We start from the raw sequence: 19258 nt of genomic DNA on the forward strand, positions 1-19258 counted from the left end.
AGTCCAAAAAGTTCATTTTTGTTCATATAGTTTCAACCTCCCAGTATTTTCAGAACGACCTCATCATTGTTTCTAGTTTAAGTCTATTTTTTTATTTTATTAAAGAGCCCAGATAGGCACATTTGCAATTAGTTTAGACTATTTAGACGGTGTGGTTGCCTGTCAAACTTTAAGTCATCCAATACATTTAGATAGGCTATGCAATGCATAGCGGGGGTGGATTCAGAAAGCCTGGGACTGGGAGGAGCATCTGGGTGCGGGAGAACGAATAAAAGCAGTGTTCACCGGCAAGTGTCACAGCGATGTCATCTGTAGGAATATGTGCGCTTGTGAATAAGTTGTCTCCCCTCATGATCGCTTCGTCCGATACCCCAGTTGGGTCGATCCTTGGATATTTCTATTAAGGAGCAAGAGGGAATTTAGATAGGCTATAGCACGGTATTACAGTGTGTCGATCAACAACTAAACTACAGACATACAAGTTGTTTAATTCAATGTGGAATTTGTAAGCGTTTATAAAGTTTAGAATTTAATGTAGGCTACAGTGGCCAGTGGCAATTACGCATGTAGCTAACTGGTAGAAAACTAAATTTACTCCAGAAAGTGGGCCTATGTGTCTATGAAGATGAGCTTCATCTTAAAGAACACGCCCTAATAGATGAAGTAGACAGATATAGGACCTATGGGAGAGAGGGAGTTGGAAATCTCCGTGTGCGGCTTGTGTCACACTCTGTGAATCTAGTAGGCCTATACCTGAGACACACTAAACTGAGAAACATATGGTGAACACACGCCAACCGAAGAGTCTTGTAAGGATATCTTTCCACCTTTGTGACGGAACTTGGGGTTATTCTACGGGACACGGTAAATTTCACACATTTAAGGATTTCCTCCACCTGTGAGCAGTCGGCGTTGCCAACTTCCCCCTAGTGTGTGCACGGCAAGAGGGGGAACATCATGAGTAGAAAGACGCGTCGCTGGATTTTTCACATTTTTCTCTGCTTGGGGATTGTGTATTTGAAAATTGGGTAAGCATTTAATACCTCTAAAAGTATTATGTGTGTACCACAACCCAGATATGTTTTTTCTAGGCTGTATGTGCCAAACTGGCTCGATATGCCCGCGCGATGTTAACTACAGAACACAGATTTAAGGAAACTGGCAATGAAGTGGTGATATCTCCGAGGAGATAGGGAAACCGTGATTGATAAGCACTTCTTGCAAAATGTATTATTTAGCCTATTTTGCAACCTGCAACCTTTTCAAACTTCGCACAAGTGAATAAAATATACCCTCATTCAAAAAAGATTTAATGCAGCCAGAAAGTCACCAGATGAATTGATTAATGGAGCAATATTTTCCATTTCATTTTTTACTTATGAATGCTTGTCTGACACTTTTGAGAGGTTTCTTCATTATGATTATATTATTTATCCATATATATATATATATATGTGTGTGTGTGTGTGTGTGTGTGTATATATGCCCCTTTGTCCTTGAGATGTTCATATCTGAATACTCTCGGGCTTATTAATTTGTTCTTATTTAGGTTATAATGGATAGCCTAGATAAGAAAAGGTGTCCTCTTGAAATGCGTGTCCGTGCGTAATGCTATGATAACTTCTTACTTTGTTGTCTAGATACTCTCTATGCATTGTTTTAATCTTTAATCTGAATTTCACTTTAACCTCTTTAGGGGTTTTTCGTCTGTGGTTGCTCTGGGGGCAAGTATTATCTGTAACAAAATTCCCGGTTTGGCCCCTCGTCAAAGGACGATCTGTCAAAGCCGACCCGACGCTATCATAGTCATCGGAGAAGGAGCACAAATGGGAATCAACGAGTGCCAGTTTCAGTTCAAGAATGGACGGTGGAATTGCTCTGCCCTTGGCGAGAGGACTGTCTTTGGAAAAGAATTGAAAGTGGGTATGTTACAAAAAATATTTACGTCAAGCATCACGCAAAGCAATAACACAAAAGTCACTCGATATGAGGTTGAGTTATATGAGGGTACACGTTGCAGCATCCAGTTTATGCCTCTACCCTTAGCATGTAAATTCCCGCAAGATCGTCATAAAATTATAATGATCAGTGAATAACATGTACACAGTGTTTCCAGGTTTCACAAGCAACCGTGACTAATAGGTTAATTGTTTTAAAGTGATATAGTCTTGAGAGATGTTTGCAGCGTAATAATCACATGTAACGCTGTAACATACAAAACATTGCTCTACTTAGGGAGGGGGGGTACTTGTAATATAACGCATGCTTTTATCCCTGCCCATTGCCCTACAGTATTACAGTAGCTGCTGTGGTAGGGTCTGACAAAATGAAAGGCATCTCACATAGACGTGGATAGACAGGTATATGTATCTTACAGGGCCTCTAAATGAATCAAACAGGTTTGATTCGGCATGAGATTGCAACCTGATGCCCTGTTGTAGTTGTGAAAAATATGATAGTTCAACTTCAACTGTATGTCTGCAACTTTTCCAGTGGTAGCATGAGATTTGCCCCCGGTGTAAAAGTGTCACTGGTGCCATGTTTGCATTCTCTTTTGCCTCAGTGCAAGTAGTCTGACCATGTTTTTTATTGTCCCCCCACATCCCCTTATCAGTAGATTTTAATGATTTAGTAGCCAAGCTCCTCTCCTTACCACGGGTATAAGTTACATTAGTTGAATACAACACTGTATACTGCAAGAGGGTCGCGTTTAACAATGTGTTGTCCTGAAAAACAAAGCGGAAACTAATTGCGAGTGATTTTTTACTCCCTGTGGGTAATGTTATCTGTTTTCCTAGGGCAAACTTTGGGCCTATTTAGAGTTTTTTTCAATGCTATTGAGCTGCCAACACTTTGATGAATGGTTGTGTGAGGGGCTGCCTAGATGCGAAGCTCTTTGACTGGTGGGAAAAGAAGGCTGGCTTATGGAGAGCTGTTTGTCTGGGGAAGATGGCTGCAGGGGAATCTCAGTGCTCAAATAACTGAACTGTCCCGGAAATAAACTTTTTTTTTCAGAGGGGATCATATTTACCATAATTCTCCTGTTTCCTTTTCTTTCTTTCTCTCTTGTATCCTGTCTTTTGCTCTCTGTGTGTGTGTGTGTGTGTGTAAGTGAGAATATATGCACGCTAGAACTACCTGAGAGATAGACAGTTGTGAGAATGTGTGGTAAAGGCTCAAAGGAACACCAGTGATCTGTAGAGACTTGCATGTATCGCTGAGGGTGAACTTGTATTTTCATCCTCCCCATCAAAGACTTGTGGTTCACTGGGTGAAAGAGAGAGAGAGAGACAGAGAGAGAGAGGGAGAAGAAGAGACAGAGGGACAGAGTGAGAGAGACAGGGAGAGAAAGATAGGTGGCTTTAATCACTTTGGACTCATCCTCCTTTTCAGGCCCATTCATGAAGTTCACGATTTCTCCCGTGCATCACCTTTAACTGTTTTGCAAGGGGAAGGAACAGCTGCAGGGTCTCTCAACAATACCCCCTTGAGCGGCTGTGACGGTGTGTGTGACAGTGAAATATTGTGACACAGTATTGTTACTGGCCCCCCGCCCTGGGGTCCTCTCTGTGTCTCTCTCTCTCTCTCTCACTTGGTCAGTGGGCCATCCATCTCCGGGCCCTGGACCGCTTTATCTCGCCATGGGCCCGCTGTTGTCTCTGTTTGATTCCGCCGGGGGAAAGGCCGACTAGACAGGCGTTCTAATTGGATTGGTTTCACTGAGCAGATTAGCTGCAGCACGCACAGAAGCGCAGAGTGGCGCGAGATGAATGCCATTGTTTAATCCTGCGTCGGGTTGGGGAGCAACGTTCACACTTGCTGAGCGCTGAAGAACTAAGAGGTAAAACACCCACCCCCATCCCCCTAGATCACCCCTGAACCTCCAACATGCAGTTGTAGATGCTTGTTTAGTGTATACTTCACAAACTGTGATTACATTTCCCCAAAGAGAAAAGAGCCTGCTCTCACCACATTGCCGGCCCAAAGAGATTTTAACACTGATTTACTACATTCTGAGGCTGTGATTGGCTCAGTATCCCATACATTAGACGAGGGATAGACATGTTTTAAGCCTTGTATTTTTTGTAAGTGTGTCAGCAACGGCTCCCCACTCCCTGAATTTTCTCCCTGTTAACTATCCCCTGGTATGCTCGAAAATAGTTTTCTCCCAACAGCATTAATGCCTCATGTCCGGACAAGTACATTGTGTTAGGTTTATAAATTAACCTTGTGCATTTGCAGATTTTTTGGCAAGGGAAGTCCTACATAGAATTATTCTAAGCCAATGGTTCAGATACCTCTGGAAAAAAGTAATGAAACACTTGTCATAACAGACAAGTTTTATGGCTTGCTTTATCAGTGATGTTTGTGTTTCAGGATCTCTGCATTGAAGTAAACACAGTTTTACCAACAGAGAGAGGACAAAATAACAAGTTTCTGAAAGTGAAAAAGGGAACATTTAAACGACCTCCACTCACCTTAAGTTTTTGATGCATACCCTTATATTGGCCGAATGCCCAAGGGAGCCATAAAAATCTTTTCATAATTGATGCCCAGCCCTGGCCTTCCTTAAATTGCATGGGCTCAGCTCCAAGATGTTTATCTGTGACAGGTCCTCACATACCTGCAGCGTGTTAGTGAGGACCTCGGTACACTGCTTATTTGTTGATCGGCTTCACCATAGAGGAGGATAACAGGCTTAATACAATATAAAGTGCACTCTTACGTCACAGTCAGTGTGCGGCAAGGGAAGATATGTTGGAGAGATATGTGCACTTGGCTGAAATGATAATACGGTGCAGTGATAGTGTAATATTTTTTCTCTTCCAAGTTGCTTCACTAAGAAAGTGCCCAGACCATCCATAACTGTGTGGTCATAAAAACGGCTCTTGTGAAATATCCTGTGCCAGGAAAGTCTTGGTATGCTTGACTATTTCAATAGAGCTTCAGTGGGAATTAATAGGTTCTGTTTAACAACTGTAAACAATGGCTTTTTTGCACAATCAGTAAACTTAATTAACTTACCTTAAAACAGCATGTTTTACTGTTCTTAACTTGTTATAGTCACTACATAACCCTTACATCATGTTCGTTTTTTGCATTTTTATGCTGCAAAATAATGCTAATGAATGCATTATTTTTTCTTGTAATATTATAATCTACAAAATAAGTTGTTACATTAGTAGAATAGTACTTATAATCTTAGAGAAATAATCTTACCAGGAATCAAATCTATGTCAATTTTTTAGGCAAATTATGATATATCTGCTGGTGATCTGTCATTGATAGTTTGCTACATAAACATCTATGGCTTCATTTACTGACAGAACTTGTTAAACCCCTGCTTAGGAATGCATGTCAGTATCTGAAAATAGCATCTGGTTGAATATAAGGAGTTAACAGGTCCTGATCATTCAGTGATCTGTTCTGTCCCACGTAAATGATTCATTTAGAGGGTAAACACAAAGGATGGTGATCTAATGTGGAGGCAATGAGTACACTTCCTCCAAAGGGCCCAAGGCAGGTAGCTAACTGGCGGATCAGATCAATATCTTTATCCGCCTCGGCACTCTTGAAGTCTCTCTCTGATGCTGTTTGCCTAGAGGTGGGTGCAGCTACATATTTCTGCTGTACGGTACTGTAGTTTCAGTGTAGCTACCCTAGCTACCCTAACATTCAGCTCACCGTTAAGTAGGCTATCCAGTGGAAGTTCGCTCTAGAGAGATCTGGCTGGCACTTGGCAGTGTTCTGGGTGTGTTCTGGTATAGACAAAATTCAAGCCACTTTGCCTTGCCTGAGTGGACATTCTTGATCTCAATAAAGTGAAAGAAAAAGAAAAAAGTAAAAAAAAGAAAATATGGCAGTTGCCGGCGTCTGTTTAACATAATACTATGGTGTAGACCGTGTTTTCGAAAACCCCTTCCGCGGCAAAACATTGATGTGTGAATACATTGAGCCAATCATGTGCTGTGATCTCGCCGCTGGAGCAAGATTGGTGCCGTGAAGCCTTGCGCACGCGCATTTCTGCCGAAATGGATGCCCAAAAAGTGTTGCAATATGGCCGCCGAGTGGAGGGACTTGCTAGCCTGGCGGGCCATCGTATATCATTGAAATGTATAGTCTGGAATCGAACCATTCACCTCACTTAATCCAAGGGGCGGGCAGAGAATTGTCTTTCAAACTGCCTAGGCATGCAATAGGCCAGCGCTACGACCATATCCGTATCCGGTCGGCAAAACGGCAAATACATCCTTCTTCGAAAGGAATGACTTAAGTGCATTGTGTTGCTCAACTTTCAAAAAAAAGCACAAGTCCGATTCAAACAACCGCTCTTTGTTCGCCATAGCCACCTTCCTTGTTGTTCACCGTCGCAGGACTGTCGTTATCCTGTTAAACCCGCCTTAAGACTCTCTAACAAAATACAGCGCTGTGATTGGATGACGTCCACGGCGTCAGCCAATAGAAATCCTTATGGTTTGATACTAGACGTACAGGCTGAGCAAATTAATTTGCCGCCGCTAGGGTGCGTCTAGATTGCTAGGCTAGGGACTTGCCTAAAAGGACTTTGATTTAAATAAGTGGGAGCAGACCCAGCAAACACTTTGTAGGCAAGCATTAGTGAATTTGATGCGGGCGACTAAGTGTAGCCTGTGGAGCTCAATGAATAGCAGGGTAGCAGGTTCCCTTTTTGGTTGATTAAAAACCAGATTCACCCCCACGTTCTGGACCATTTGTTGCGGTTTCACTGCACAAGCCAGGAGGTCCATTAGGAGGGTATTACAGTAGTCAGGGCAAGAAATAGCCAAGGTCTGTACCAAGAGCTGAGTAGCATGTTGGGTTAGGTACAGCCAGATTTTTCTTATATTGAATAGTGCGAAGAGGCATGACCAGCCAAGAGAGATGACATGGTCAGAGAAGGTGAGCTGGTCATCAATCATGATACCCTTATGTTACCTTGGAGGGAGTAAGAGTTAAGGAGTCAATTTTGATGTTGATGTTTTGGTGTATAGTTTGTTTGGCCGAGAAAATTCAGTTTTAGAGAGATTTAGTTGGAGAGGATGTCCCTTCATCCATGTGGATATGACAGAGAGACAATCTAAGATCTGTGCAGAGACCGTGGGGTCGTCAAGCGGGAACAACAGATAGAGTTGGGTATCATATGCGTAGCAGTGATATAAGAAGCCATGTGAATGGATAATAAGGCCCAGGGAGGTGGTGGACATGGCATAGAGAAGGGGCCCCAGCACCGAGCCTTGAGGCACCCCTCTGCCATGGCAGTGAGATGTGGATGTTTGTTTTAGCCAAGATACAAAATGAAACAAAGATGTCAGCTGAGAGGTTGGTAGCTGGAGGACCAGGTGAAGGTTAGAGTAGAGTTTTGAAGGTGAAGAATTGTTTCTGTGTTTCTGTGGCACTGTACATCTTATAATTGTAAAAAAGCCTTTGTGCCTTTTTTATTTTTTTAAAAGCTCTGAGTTCAGTGTGCAGCGTTAGGAGGAAATCATTTAGACATGGGTGAGACTGGTTAGGTCGAGCAGGTCTGATGGATAGAGGACACAAACTATCCAGACAAGAGCACAATGTAGAACAGGAAGACTGTGGCATCATTAACATCTAGAGAGGAAAATGTGCAGGGACGTTGAAGAGCAGCGGCAACTAGAGAGGATAAATTAACAGGAGACAGGTTGCAGAGGTTGCAGCAGAAAGAAACCATTCGTGGAGGAACAGAGGGTTGTTCTGAGACGCATATGAAGATCAGGCGCAACCAAAATAATTCAAAAGCTTAACCGGGTATCTGTAGAACATTTTTGAGGAAAAATTAGATCAGGATCTTTGCCAGCTTTGTGAGTCGGAGGGCTGCGAACCTGTTACATCTCAACTGAGTGTATCAGGGACAAGAAGTCTTCAGAGATAGGATAGTGGATGTTTATACCAAGGACAAGAATAGGACAGTCATGCAGGGATGGGAGAGAGCAGGGTGTCAAGCTCATCTAGGAAATTTCCCAGCTGTCCTGGTGGATGGTAAATGACAACCACAAAGATTTTGAATGGAGCGGTCACCATGATGTCATGGTATTCAGAGGAATCATATTTGGTCAACGTAACTGTGGAGTAAATATTCATTTCTTGGAAATTAACAGACTAGTTTGGACTGACGGCAGGTATGGGAAAATGTGTAGTTGGTGGAAAACACAACGGTCGGTGATTAGCAAGAGCAGCAATGAAATCAACGTTGTTCACTGTGGATGAGTAGTTAACAACCTAACTGAGAGGGAGGCTCCTGTGAGTGATGTTTGCTGGAGGTGAAACATCCTGAGTGAACTGGAGATAACAGGAATAGAACAGTAACACATTGCTAAGGACAGTGAGAAGGAACCGGGCTATGTCATTTAGGCTTATTCAGTCACCTTGCTTGATGGACTTGCACAGGTAGACTTGCACGTCTTCACACTGTAACAGTGCAAGTTTTATTGAACATGGCTTTTCTCGTATTAACTGCTATTTACCTGCAAGTTAACCACTGTTAACTTATTGCACCCGGCTGAAACCGCCCACGAGATACAGACAAAGGATTTGTTCAGGGAGGGGAATGACTTAATAGTTCACCGCTCTGATGTCACACCAATTGTTTTTGATTGCTCAGCTGTGGTATCACCTAGTCATGGGTTTCAGGTGCTTTGAAAGCTAAAAGGCAAGTCAGAATACTTATCCACAGGTTTCCTACATCCTGTGAGGCCTTGCGTCAAAAATGGGTGCAACTTCCGCTTCTCAGTATAACGAATGGGATGTGTTTGGGGGGCTTTTTTAAGTTTAAGTTCTTCAAACATATTCTTTTGGATTTGTCCTCTTTTGGGAGGCGATGGAAACTATACTGTTTGTTACACAGTAAATAATAATCTGAGAAATACTTGGCTTCTTCGCTAACTAGCACACAAAATACCATAGGTATACTACTTCCGCCGCCTCACCGGAAGTTTTACCCATTTTCTTCTTTACAGCCGCACCCCGTGGAAACTTGTGGATAATACAGTCACACTCCGCCCACAGACCATCTACAGATGCTAAGATTATCAACAAACTATCTGTTGTTGATATCTATCAACAAACACATTTATCATTAGGGTGAAGTTTAGGGGTAGGTTACGTTGATATTCAGTATTTGTTCAACAACAATTTTACATACTGAACTTGAATCTCAACAGAAAATAATAATACTGCATATTTTATTTGTATAGCACCTTTCTCAAACTCTTACAGTCAAAGGAAAACAAAACAGGAGTGGAGGGGTTAAGTCTCTGTGGGTGAACTATCCATGTATAGCTCTACTGCAGACTGTTCTTGATGTTCAGTATTTGTTCAACAACAATTTTATATACTGAACTTGAATCTTAACAGGTGATCTGTTAATAGACCTCTGATATTCACCTACAAAAAAGAACCAAAGCTGCCATCTTTGCCCATATAAGGAGATCTGGGTGTTAATTGAAGCTAACTACCTATGGCAAGTTGCATTGCAAGTTAGCTATGGGGTAGCAAACAGTTTGCCGTGTTAACGTACCGAAGATCACAGGAGCTACTCGAAGGCAGAGTACAAAAGTGTGTTGAGCAAAACATCTGCATTTCAGACTTCTTCGTCCCCGCAAGAGTTTAACAGGTGCGATAATTAAAAAAAAACATGTTATTTTCCCATAGGAAAAACCGCAAGATTCCGGATCACAAAGATTTTTTGTAGGCGAACTTCAGAGGTCTATTCTCTGTGGGTGGAAGATCCAAGTATAGCCTTAATGCAAACTCTACTTAAGGCCCTCTGTATAGCTTTCTGTATAGCAAATGCTTTTAAAAGTGCTGCAGTGAGTTTAAAGCTCTTGCTTTGAGTGAGAAACGTTGACATGCTACAGTAGAGCATGAATTACTAAACTATTGTTTAAGCCTTAAGGGTCATTCACACCACGATAAAAAGCGTCCACACTGAACAACGATAAACAAAGTCTGTCCTTGTGTTAATGAATGTGACAGCTAAAATTTGATGGGTTCTGATTGGCTATTAGCTTTTTATCGTTCTCAAAATCGCTCTGAAAGTGATCCCCAACGATATTGTTCTTCATGAACGATATTTATTTATAGTTATCGTTATCGTTCTTGGTGTGAATAGGCCTTTACTGTGAGCTACTTGTGTACACACTACAGAACAGTTCTTGTAATACTGATAAAAAAAAAATAATAATGATAAAAAAGATAAATAAATAAAAGTGAAAACTTTGCAATCCAAAACTTAAAATCCTCAAAATAAAAAAAAATAATAAAAAAAAAGTTTTGGAGGCAGCTTTTTTGGCCGTGTCTTGGTTTGAGCAAATCACACCGCTGACCTGGAAGTGCCCTGATTTAAAGAGGCAATCAATTATCTTTGTCTTCTGCTCCAACAGGCTCTGCGTGCCTGCCAGGCTTACCTCCACTGGGTGTACTCCTCTCCTGACGGAAGCTGGGACAGTGGCCAGATGGAACTTTTAAACATATATTCCCTCTGTCTTTTCAACTCTATTGTGCCCTAAATAAACTTGTGTTCATTGAATTCTCATTGGAGATGGGCCAGTCTTCCTGTTGTCCGGAGTGGTCATAGTGTTTGCATTTTTTTGTCATGTTTAGACAAGATTGCTGGGAGTGATTTGTCTGTGTGCAGGTGAGAATGGCGGCCATGTTTTCTCATGTCATTGAAGGCACTGCATGTATGACATGTCAAAGGCCATGAGCCCTTGATGCATACAAGGCCTGTGGTATTCTCAATGCATTCTTAACCTGGTGCTCTATTGCTGATGGGGCAAAACGTCATGCGGAAGTTCAGATTTTCCAACATGACTGCTTTTTTCTAGGAATTGACTCCCCCTCACTCTCTCTCTCCCTCTTTCTCTATCTCTCTATCCTTCTCTCTCTCTCTCTCTCTCACACACACACACACACACACACAAACCTCCTCCAATCCTATCATTAATCTGTGTAAAGCATGCGTGATAAATGAAGCAAAACTTGGCTCGGATTGCACATTTTATTATTTCTTTTGAGTGTCAAAGCTATTGCAGGTATGTACAAGGAGTCCTGACACCGCCTGAAACAGCAGGATTGTGTTGTCAGCCATCCTTTACTTAACGCAACATTTTTTTTCTCTTCTCCTCAGGCAGTAAGGAGGCTGCCTTCACCTACGCCATCATCTCGGCCGGTGTGGCTCACGCCATCACGGCGGCCTGCACCCAGGGCAACCTAAGCGGCTGTGGCTGTGACAAGGAGAAGCAGGGCTTCTACAACCAGGAGGAGGGCTGGAAGTGGGGCGGCTGTTCGGCCGACATCCGCTATGGCCTCAGCTTCTCAAAGGTGTTTGTGGACGCGCGCGAGATCCGACAGAACGCCCGGACGCTCATGAACCTGCACAACAACGAGGTTGGCCGAAAGGTAGGTACGCCTGTTTTGGAATGCGCTGTGGGGTGGGTGGGTGGGTGGGCGCGAGGACCTGGGATGTTTCTACTGGAATGTTGAAATCTAGTTCAGGGGGGTATGTGTGTGGTTGTGTGTTAGTGTGTGTGTCAGTCTGCCTGTCTGCTTGTCTGTCTGTATATGTCCAGCATCATCCTTCTAGTTGCCTGTTGTTGGGAGGTTAAAAGCAGTTCATGCATCAGCTCAGTAGGACTCTGGTTTGTCTCCTACTTTATTTTGACAACCTAAGAGCATGAATTGAATTGAATGGATATAATGACATTTGCTTAAGTGGCAGTTTTGACATATCTTATTGTTTGCTGATTAACAGTTCCTCTACTAAGTCACTGGGGCTTGACAGCCCATAATAACCATGTTCTTTTATTTGTCTAGTACTGGCTTTCAATGAATAGGCTCCCCCACAACGCTGCTTTCCTTCAGTCTACTTCATTATCTTCACTTGATGCATGGGCCTGATTACAGATCATTCTTTTTTTATTAGAGAAGTTATTATCCCTTGCAGATGACAAACATGCAATCACAATGTCTGTCCAAATGCAATTAGATGATTGTTGTAGAGTGCTGAAGTTTGTGAATCTGTCTCCAAGTCAGTGGAAAAAAGCTTACATCTACAAGCAGCAATCATCACTATCATTCGCAGTATATCCATTAAATTAGTCTATCAATCAGCATGTTTGTGAGTTATTCAGGAAATAAGCTGTTGGGACTTTTGTAAGTGGGAGTAACCAAAGCCACTAGACCAGGCCCTGACTGGATCTTGAGTGTGGGTAGGCCTACTTGGTTATTGCTTTCCACATTCTTATTTAGTTTTCTCTTTCATTTGTGGTCAGTCTGCCAAAACCAAATGGTTCTCTCGCTCCTTGATTAGATTAACACAACAATGTGTGTTCGGCAGTTTGTGAACCGAACTCCATTTAATATCCATTTTATATATTGTGCTGAACTCTTGAAACTTGCCATTTAACATTAACAAAGTTAGGAATATAAAAGACACTTCTGTCCATTAAAAGGGGCCGAGCCCAAATCGATTTTACCTGGCAGTCCCTGTGTGATGTCACGATGACTCACAAAGGCAATGTTTCAGCACTTTGGACAGGGTCCTTGAAGATGAGGAGATGGGGTTGGAGTGGGGGGTAGTAGGGGGGTGGGTGGGTTCAATCACAACCTCAAAGGTTTGGCATGGGCCCACTTGAAATACCTCTGAGTAATCATTAACTTAATGCCCCCCATCCAGGCCCAGCGCTCTGGCCGAATGGCAGCACAGGGGCTGCCAGATCAGTGCAACCCAATAACCCCTCCATCAAACCACACAATTAGACAGAGTCCAGTAACAAAAACGCATTATTCCCCGATGTCGAAATGAAAGATGTTTGATGTGTCAGCTCCCATTAAACATGGAAGATACAGACTGCCGAGTGCAAATTCCAAACTGAAGATGTTTTTGTCAGCCGCATTATCTAAGTATCACGTATGCTGCTTGGTAGATGGATGGAGAGCAGGTAGAGAAAACAGCTCCTTGTTGAAATACTACGGCATTTAACTTCAATAGCCGTAAAATGTTTATCAAGAGTCAACAGCATGACCGTACTAAGCCTGGTGTGCATCTGAAGCGCTCCGCAATTACCCCCGGTGACTCCAGAAAGTCTGAGCATCGCGGTTGCATGTGGAATAATTAAAAACTTAGGTGAGGCCTCTCTAATACGTGCAAAGGCCTCCCACCCACAGAGCCTGACACGGAAGATATGTGAACACATGCCATTACATCAGAACATCTTAGTGCTTAGTTCTCAAAGAGAGATGGAGAGAGAGAGAGAGAGAGAGAGAGAGAGAGACAGAAATACCTTGTGGCACCCACACAAAAGCTTAAACTGATCCCTTGAACAAGCAAACCATCAACACAAAAAAACCTCAGCAATACTAAAGACTTTAATTGAAGCCTATTTAGATACAGTGCACTAATGTCATTCATGATGTGTAGCGATGCTATTCATTTACCTTCACTTAATAACCATGGGAGCCACACTGACACATTCAATTGCAGATCAACCTTATTTAGATTTATAAATTGCCTTAACTATAGGTTTTAAATAATAGTTTTTTGTTTCTGCTGCCATGATGTTCCTTTTAGGCCTCACATGGAATTATTTAATGCTTTAATCACAGAGCATGATAATATACAATGTATTCTGTGGGCTTCACAGAAGGATCATTGGTTAGTTTATTTTTCTTTCAACTGGTCCCCCTCACTTCATGATTCATCCAGCTGTTCTCGACTTGTACTTAGTTGTAAACAACCACTCCTGTGTTTGTGTTTGTGTTGGAGTTTATTATCTTTAGCTCCGAGGTGCAAAGGCCTAGATCATCTTTCAGACCCTAAACTGAAACAGTATGGCCTGGCCTCTCTCATACTGTTGAAGTTGATAGTAACACATGCATTTTGCCTAACAGATTTTCCTGTTAGATGGGATTTCGTAACTCAGAGAGCAGCCAATTCTGAAGTAGTTCTCAGCAGTGCTCCTACCATTGTTGTGTAATGACCGATGGAAGAAACTAAAAGAGAGAATATTCAACATAATAGTCTCTCTATCATTTAAATAGCAGCCCTCCTCACTTAATAAAGGTTCTTGGAAGTGGAGCCCTGGTAGTCTACTGATCTGGCCCAGATACCCTCTCTTGGTAGTAGATCCACCTGTGCATGGAGACATGAAACCTAACTCTGCGGCTTTATCTGTGTAAACTATACACATGGCCCTTGTTGAAGGAACTCATGATTGCCATTCAAGCTGTGTTTATGTCATACCTTCCACGGATGGCGCTTGGCCTTACACACACGTGCACTAACATAGTCTCCTGTACCTGCCTGTTAAATATTTTGATCACGGGTATGATTTGCGTAAATGTGTTTTGTATACAAGTTCGGAAGCTTCCGGAAAGACTGACTACAGTGACTGGTCTTCTCGGTAATGTGTATGTGTGAGTGATTTTCCCTCGCCTCATTCTTCAGAGCCAACGGCATGAGGCAAATCGTATTCTGGCACGGCGAGTTTAACAGTCCTCACATTCTTCATTTGGAATGTTAAAGAAAAAAAACCTTTGTCTCAACCTGTCTAAGACTTCACAAAATATGCTGGTTTGGAAGAAAATTGAGGCACTAGTTCCCCAAATTGTAGACTATGATCACACAAACCCTCTGAATTAGTTCTTGTCTCAATCAAAACCGAGGCTCTTGTTATTAAGAGAAAGTGACCATTGTATCAACTGTTTTAAGAGATAAGAGTAAAAAAAGAGGCAAAGGATTATCACGTAGTTTCATACTGATTAGGTTTGGCCACAGATGTAGGGATGGGAAGTTGTTTCTGAATGGTAACATCAACAAACTCTCCCTGACGTTTACTCATCTCATAAGAATCTAAGAGGAGACATCAGATATGATGTAGCAAAACAAACGAGTGACCTGCAGCTGCAAGCGGTTGTGTGGAGCCACTGATCCTTGTCTCCCATTAGGGAGGTCAGAGTGTGTGTGCACTACCCTCAAGTCAGAGCGCCTGTTTTCGTCTGTACTAAGACTCTGACATTTCGGTCTCAATGTGATTTTTCCCGTTGTAGATCCTGGAGAAGAACATGCGACTAGAGTGCAAGTGCCATGGCGTTTCGGGCTCATGCACGACCAAGACCTGCTGGACGACGCTGCCCAAGTTCCGGCAGCTGGGCTACATGCTGAAGGAGAAGTACAGCCAGGCCGTGCACGTGGAGGCCATCCGCGCCAGCCGCAACAAGCGGCCCAAGTTCCTCAAGGTCAAGAGCACCTTCCGCAAGCCGCTCGACACCGACCTGGTGTACATCGAGAAATCGCCCAACTACTGCGAGGCCGACCCAGTGACGGGCAGCATGGGGACGCAGGGCCGCATGTGCAACAAGACGGCGCAGCAGCCCAATGGCTGCGACCTGATGTGCTGTGGCCGCGGCTACAACACGCATCAATACTCGCGCGTCTGGCAGTGCAACTGCAAGTTCCTCTGGTGCTGCTATGTCAAGTGCAACACCTGCAGCGAGAGGACAGAGGTGTACACCTGTAAATAATGGGAATAGTATTATTATTATATTAATGTTAATGATGGTAATATAAATATATAAATATATTTATTGGAGTACTTATTTATGCACATGTATGCACACATGATGTATGTGTGCGTGTGTGTGTGTGTGTGTGTGTGTGTGTGTGTGTGTGTGTGTGTGTGTGTGTGTGTGTGTGTGTGTGTGTGTGTGTGTGTGTGTTTGTGTGTGTGTGTGTGTGTTTCTGTGTTTGATGGATTGAAAAGCAAGCTTGTAAGATGCAGAGGTCCCTTTCAGAGGTTGTTGAGGACAACTTGGGAAACATCTGTGGGGCCGCTGTTTTGGACAGGACAGGACTGGACTGATTGGTCCTGCTATAGTGTTTCAATCCTGTGATGGACAAGTAATTCTCACCACAGGACACATGTGCACTTGTTGTGGAGACTGTATGGACATGGATGTCTGCCTTGGACAATGTACAGAAAGCTCTTATGGATCATGAGTGGCTATTGTTGCGTGTGGGTTCAGAGATGGGCTCACTTGTTAATGAACTTAACATTCCTTATAATGTGTTTCTTTGCTTAAAAAAGGATTACACTTTTCCGCTGTTTATTTCAGTTCAAGTGGATGGACTTTTTTTACTATACAATATTTAACTTTTTTATTTAGAGAAAGAAAGAAACTAATATTAATTTATTTAATGAGGAGACTACTGATTTTTTTATTCTTTCAGCAACATTAGGATATTTTGTCAGTGAATTTCATTGTTACTGTTGAACAAACAGCTTGATCGCATTCACTGTTACTTTCTAACCTGCAAACTATGCTGGTGCTTCAATATTGACATATAACGACAGGCAGAGCATTCATATGTGTAAGAGTCGCTCTATATGATATATATGACAGAATCTTTGACCAACACTTTTTAACCACTCAATATTGAATATTGAATTAATATTCAGTATATGTCACATTCCATTGCCAAGATGGCATTTTTTTCCTCACAGATATTTCTTCATTAATATCACTATCCTACAGTGCCCAAAAAATAATATATTTCCAATATGATTTATAACATAACTACTGTGGGATCTAAAGGCTTTCTGTGAAAAGAGAGAATATAACAAATTATGCATATATGATGGTTATGAAAAGGGATGCAATCAAGTGCTAAAACACTATATGGACCAAGGTCAAGAACAGATATCATGCCAATAATCTGATAGACATGTTTTTCATTGCAGCAAGTATAGTTGTGCTCTTACTGAGTCCTGAGATGACTGTGTCATAACTATGACGTCCAGGAGTTTTCCGGACCACCATGATTGTCTTATGAGTAGCCGATTTGAATTGGAATAGTTTTAGAGTTTGCTTAAGTGTACTTAACAAGAAGACGAATATGGAAATGGAAAAGGAACATTCCAGTTATTTTGCCAAGTATTTTGCTCGTGATATCATTATTTTGTGAATATACAACACCACTTTGTCTATGCTAGTCATTGCACAACCCTTTTTATAACGTGAGAATACTCCCCCTACCTATCATGATACACTGGAGTTGTTTATAATGTATCTATAACAGCTATTTTGTCCCAAAATGAATCATGAATGCCTTTTTAGTGTAAAGTGTGGTAAAAACACTAAGACATATGCCATTTTGAATGCACATTCTCAATTTTACTGACCATAAATGATTCATTTTGAAACATTATAGCTCTGTGTATGTATATGGCACAGCATTCGTTACTGGAGAGGAATAATGGGGTCTAGTGCATAGTCCACATTGTATTTTATGTTTGGAAAAAAGACCCCATTTGTGTGCTGCTAGTTGTTGGGACGTCAAGCTGCTATATGCAGAATTGCCCATGATGACAGCAATGTTCACTAGGTAATTGCCACTGGTATCATCGACTTGTCTGATTTTCCTGATGAATTGTCCCTGTGTATGCATTGCTTAATAGATATATTTTGTAAGAGATTATTTTTATATGAATGTTTTATTTATTTTAATTTTCTTTTGTAAAAAAAAAGAAATACGCCACCATCCAGCTCTAACAGCAATTTCCGTAATTGTCAGAAATAAAATTAATGCTTAATAGGTTTGTGTTTGTTATGATAGTCAATGAAACCATTGTATCTCTGATGTTTACTACATTTCAAAAGTGAGTGGTCTTAGTCATTTTTAGTGATAGTTATGCTGGTTGAAGATTGAACCAAGACAAACCCAAGTCAGCAAAATGACTCCACTAATACAGTACAGGGTAGCATCAGATAAAAAGTTACCAAGTAGTTTGAGCTTAAGCAGATTCTGGTACTATAGAGAAAATAGAGGTGCTTTACCAAAGAACAAGGACGTGTACAATGGACAATGGATTGAACCACTGCCAAATTGATTCCACTACATGCTTATTCTGTCATATTTAATTTAACAAACTTTATGAACTAAGTCTTGAACAGTGTTAATAAATATCTCTTAATCAGTTTGGAACTCTGCATTCCCTTTATCTCTTGCTTCGAAATGAATGACCAAAGTATAACATATTCTTCTTTGTTTTTTCATCATAAATTATCTTTATCATGCATTTCTTCTAATATAATGTATATTAAACTCATTGGGATAAATATATGTATAGAGAAATAAACCAGTTTCATTTCAGCATGCCATCCACAACTCAGTTTTGCCCACAACAGACCACGTCACAAAACACAGGTCACGTCAGTGGACGAGACAGACTGGACAAAGACCCCCTCTGTCTTTCTGAAGAACAAACGACTCCCTCTGAATGTCACAAATCGGTTTACCTTACAGCAATCAAGCCCTAAAAACCACAGTCCACTCCAGATACAACTCTCCCTCCTCAAATACCCACATATCGAGACAGACTCCAAGAGGACTAACAAATTTTCCCTCAGCCAAGGTAGCATTCCACTGCATTTAACTTGGGCTATGTGAAAAAATGTAACCACATTAGGCAGTCAGTCAGCGCAGAATGAGCAGGTGTATGGGTGTATCGTTCACCAATAACACAGTGACCAAAGGTGGGACACACACCAGGTTATGTACGTAATAACTGTATGTAGAACCAGCAAATGCTTCTAAGATAAAATAGATAAATGATTTGGGATTGAGTTGAATATCTCCATTATGTTCTATAGGCCTACTCCAATTCCAGTCAGGACCCTCTGATGGAGTCTTTCCACATGTTAAAAAGAATAGAGCCACAACAGAGCCTTAAAGGTTCTTCACAGAGGATAGTGTTTGTAAGTGCAGACTCTCTCTCTCTCACACACACACACACACACACACACACAGACACACATACACCGTAGGTTTTCAAAAAGCAGACACTTCGCAGAGTGGATAGTGATCTCTGTCCTCACTCTCTGGATCAACTGACCCAGTGAAATATATGAGGCTCTTTTAGCCATTGGTTTAACCAGAAGGTGGAGTATGCAGTGACAATGCAATCTTGGCAGATCATAAATAGTGCATTAATAAATGGACAGCACCTCACAGATGCCTTCACACTTGTGACAGACAGTTATTTCCTATAACATACTTTTCTGAGACAAACACTACTACTGTAGTAATATGTTTTTACCACATTGTCTTACAACCTTTAGCCATGTGACCGTGTCATTTTCAGTCAGAACAAACATATTGGTCAAGAGAAAATCAACATTAAATCAATATTTGCCAGGGGTATGAATAATTGTGTTC

At 41.7% G+C, this 19258-nt stretch overlaps 1 protein-coding gene across 1 annotated transcript; it reads left to right on the forward strand.

The window, feature by feature from the left end:
- Window positions 1–318: 318 nt before the first annotated feature.
- On the forward strand, window positions 319–18017 carry wnt7aa (wingless-type MMTV integration site family, member 7Aa). Its single transcript, XM_076267489.1, has 4 exons — window positions 319–1028; window positions 1697–1923; window positions 11171–11442; window positions 15091–18017. The coding sequence occupies exons 1-4, from the start codon at window positions 958–960 to the stop codon at window positions 15562–15564; spliced, it is 1044 nt and encodes a 347-aa protein (XP_076123604.1). The 5' UTR covers window positions 319–957; the 3' UTR covers window positions 15565–18017.
- Window positions 18018–19258: the final 1241 nt, after the last annotated feature.

The sequence above is a fragment of the Alosa pseudoharengus genome, unplaced genomic scaffold (genome assembly GCF_046254945.1).
Source record: "Alosa pseudoharengus isolate Yale_2024_CS ecotype anadromous, Long Island Sound unplaced genomic scaffold, YU_APseudo_1.1 YU_APseudo_1.1_scf_5, whole genome shotgun sequence".
NCBI lineage: Eukaryota > Metazoa > Chordata > Actinopteri > Clupeiformes > Clupeidae > Alosa > Alosa pseudoharengus.

Excerpts from the sequence above, each read along its gene's own strand:
- wnt7aa (XM_076267489.1), top strand. The coding sequence starts at position 958 with ATGAGTAGAAAGACGCGTCGCTGGATTTTTCACATTTTTCTCTGCTTG. Across the intron at positions 1,029-1,696 it reads ATTGTGTATTTGAAAATTGG|GGGTTTTTCGTCTGTGGTTG; the intron begins GTAAGCATTTAA and ends TAACCTCTTTAG. Across the intron at positions 11,443-15,090 it reads ACAACGAGGTTGGCCGAAAG|ATCCTGGAGAAGAACATGCG; the intron begins GTAGGTACGCCT and ends TTCCCGTTGTAG.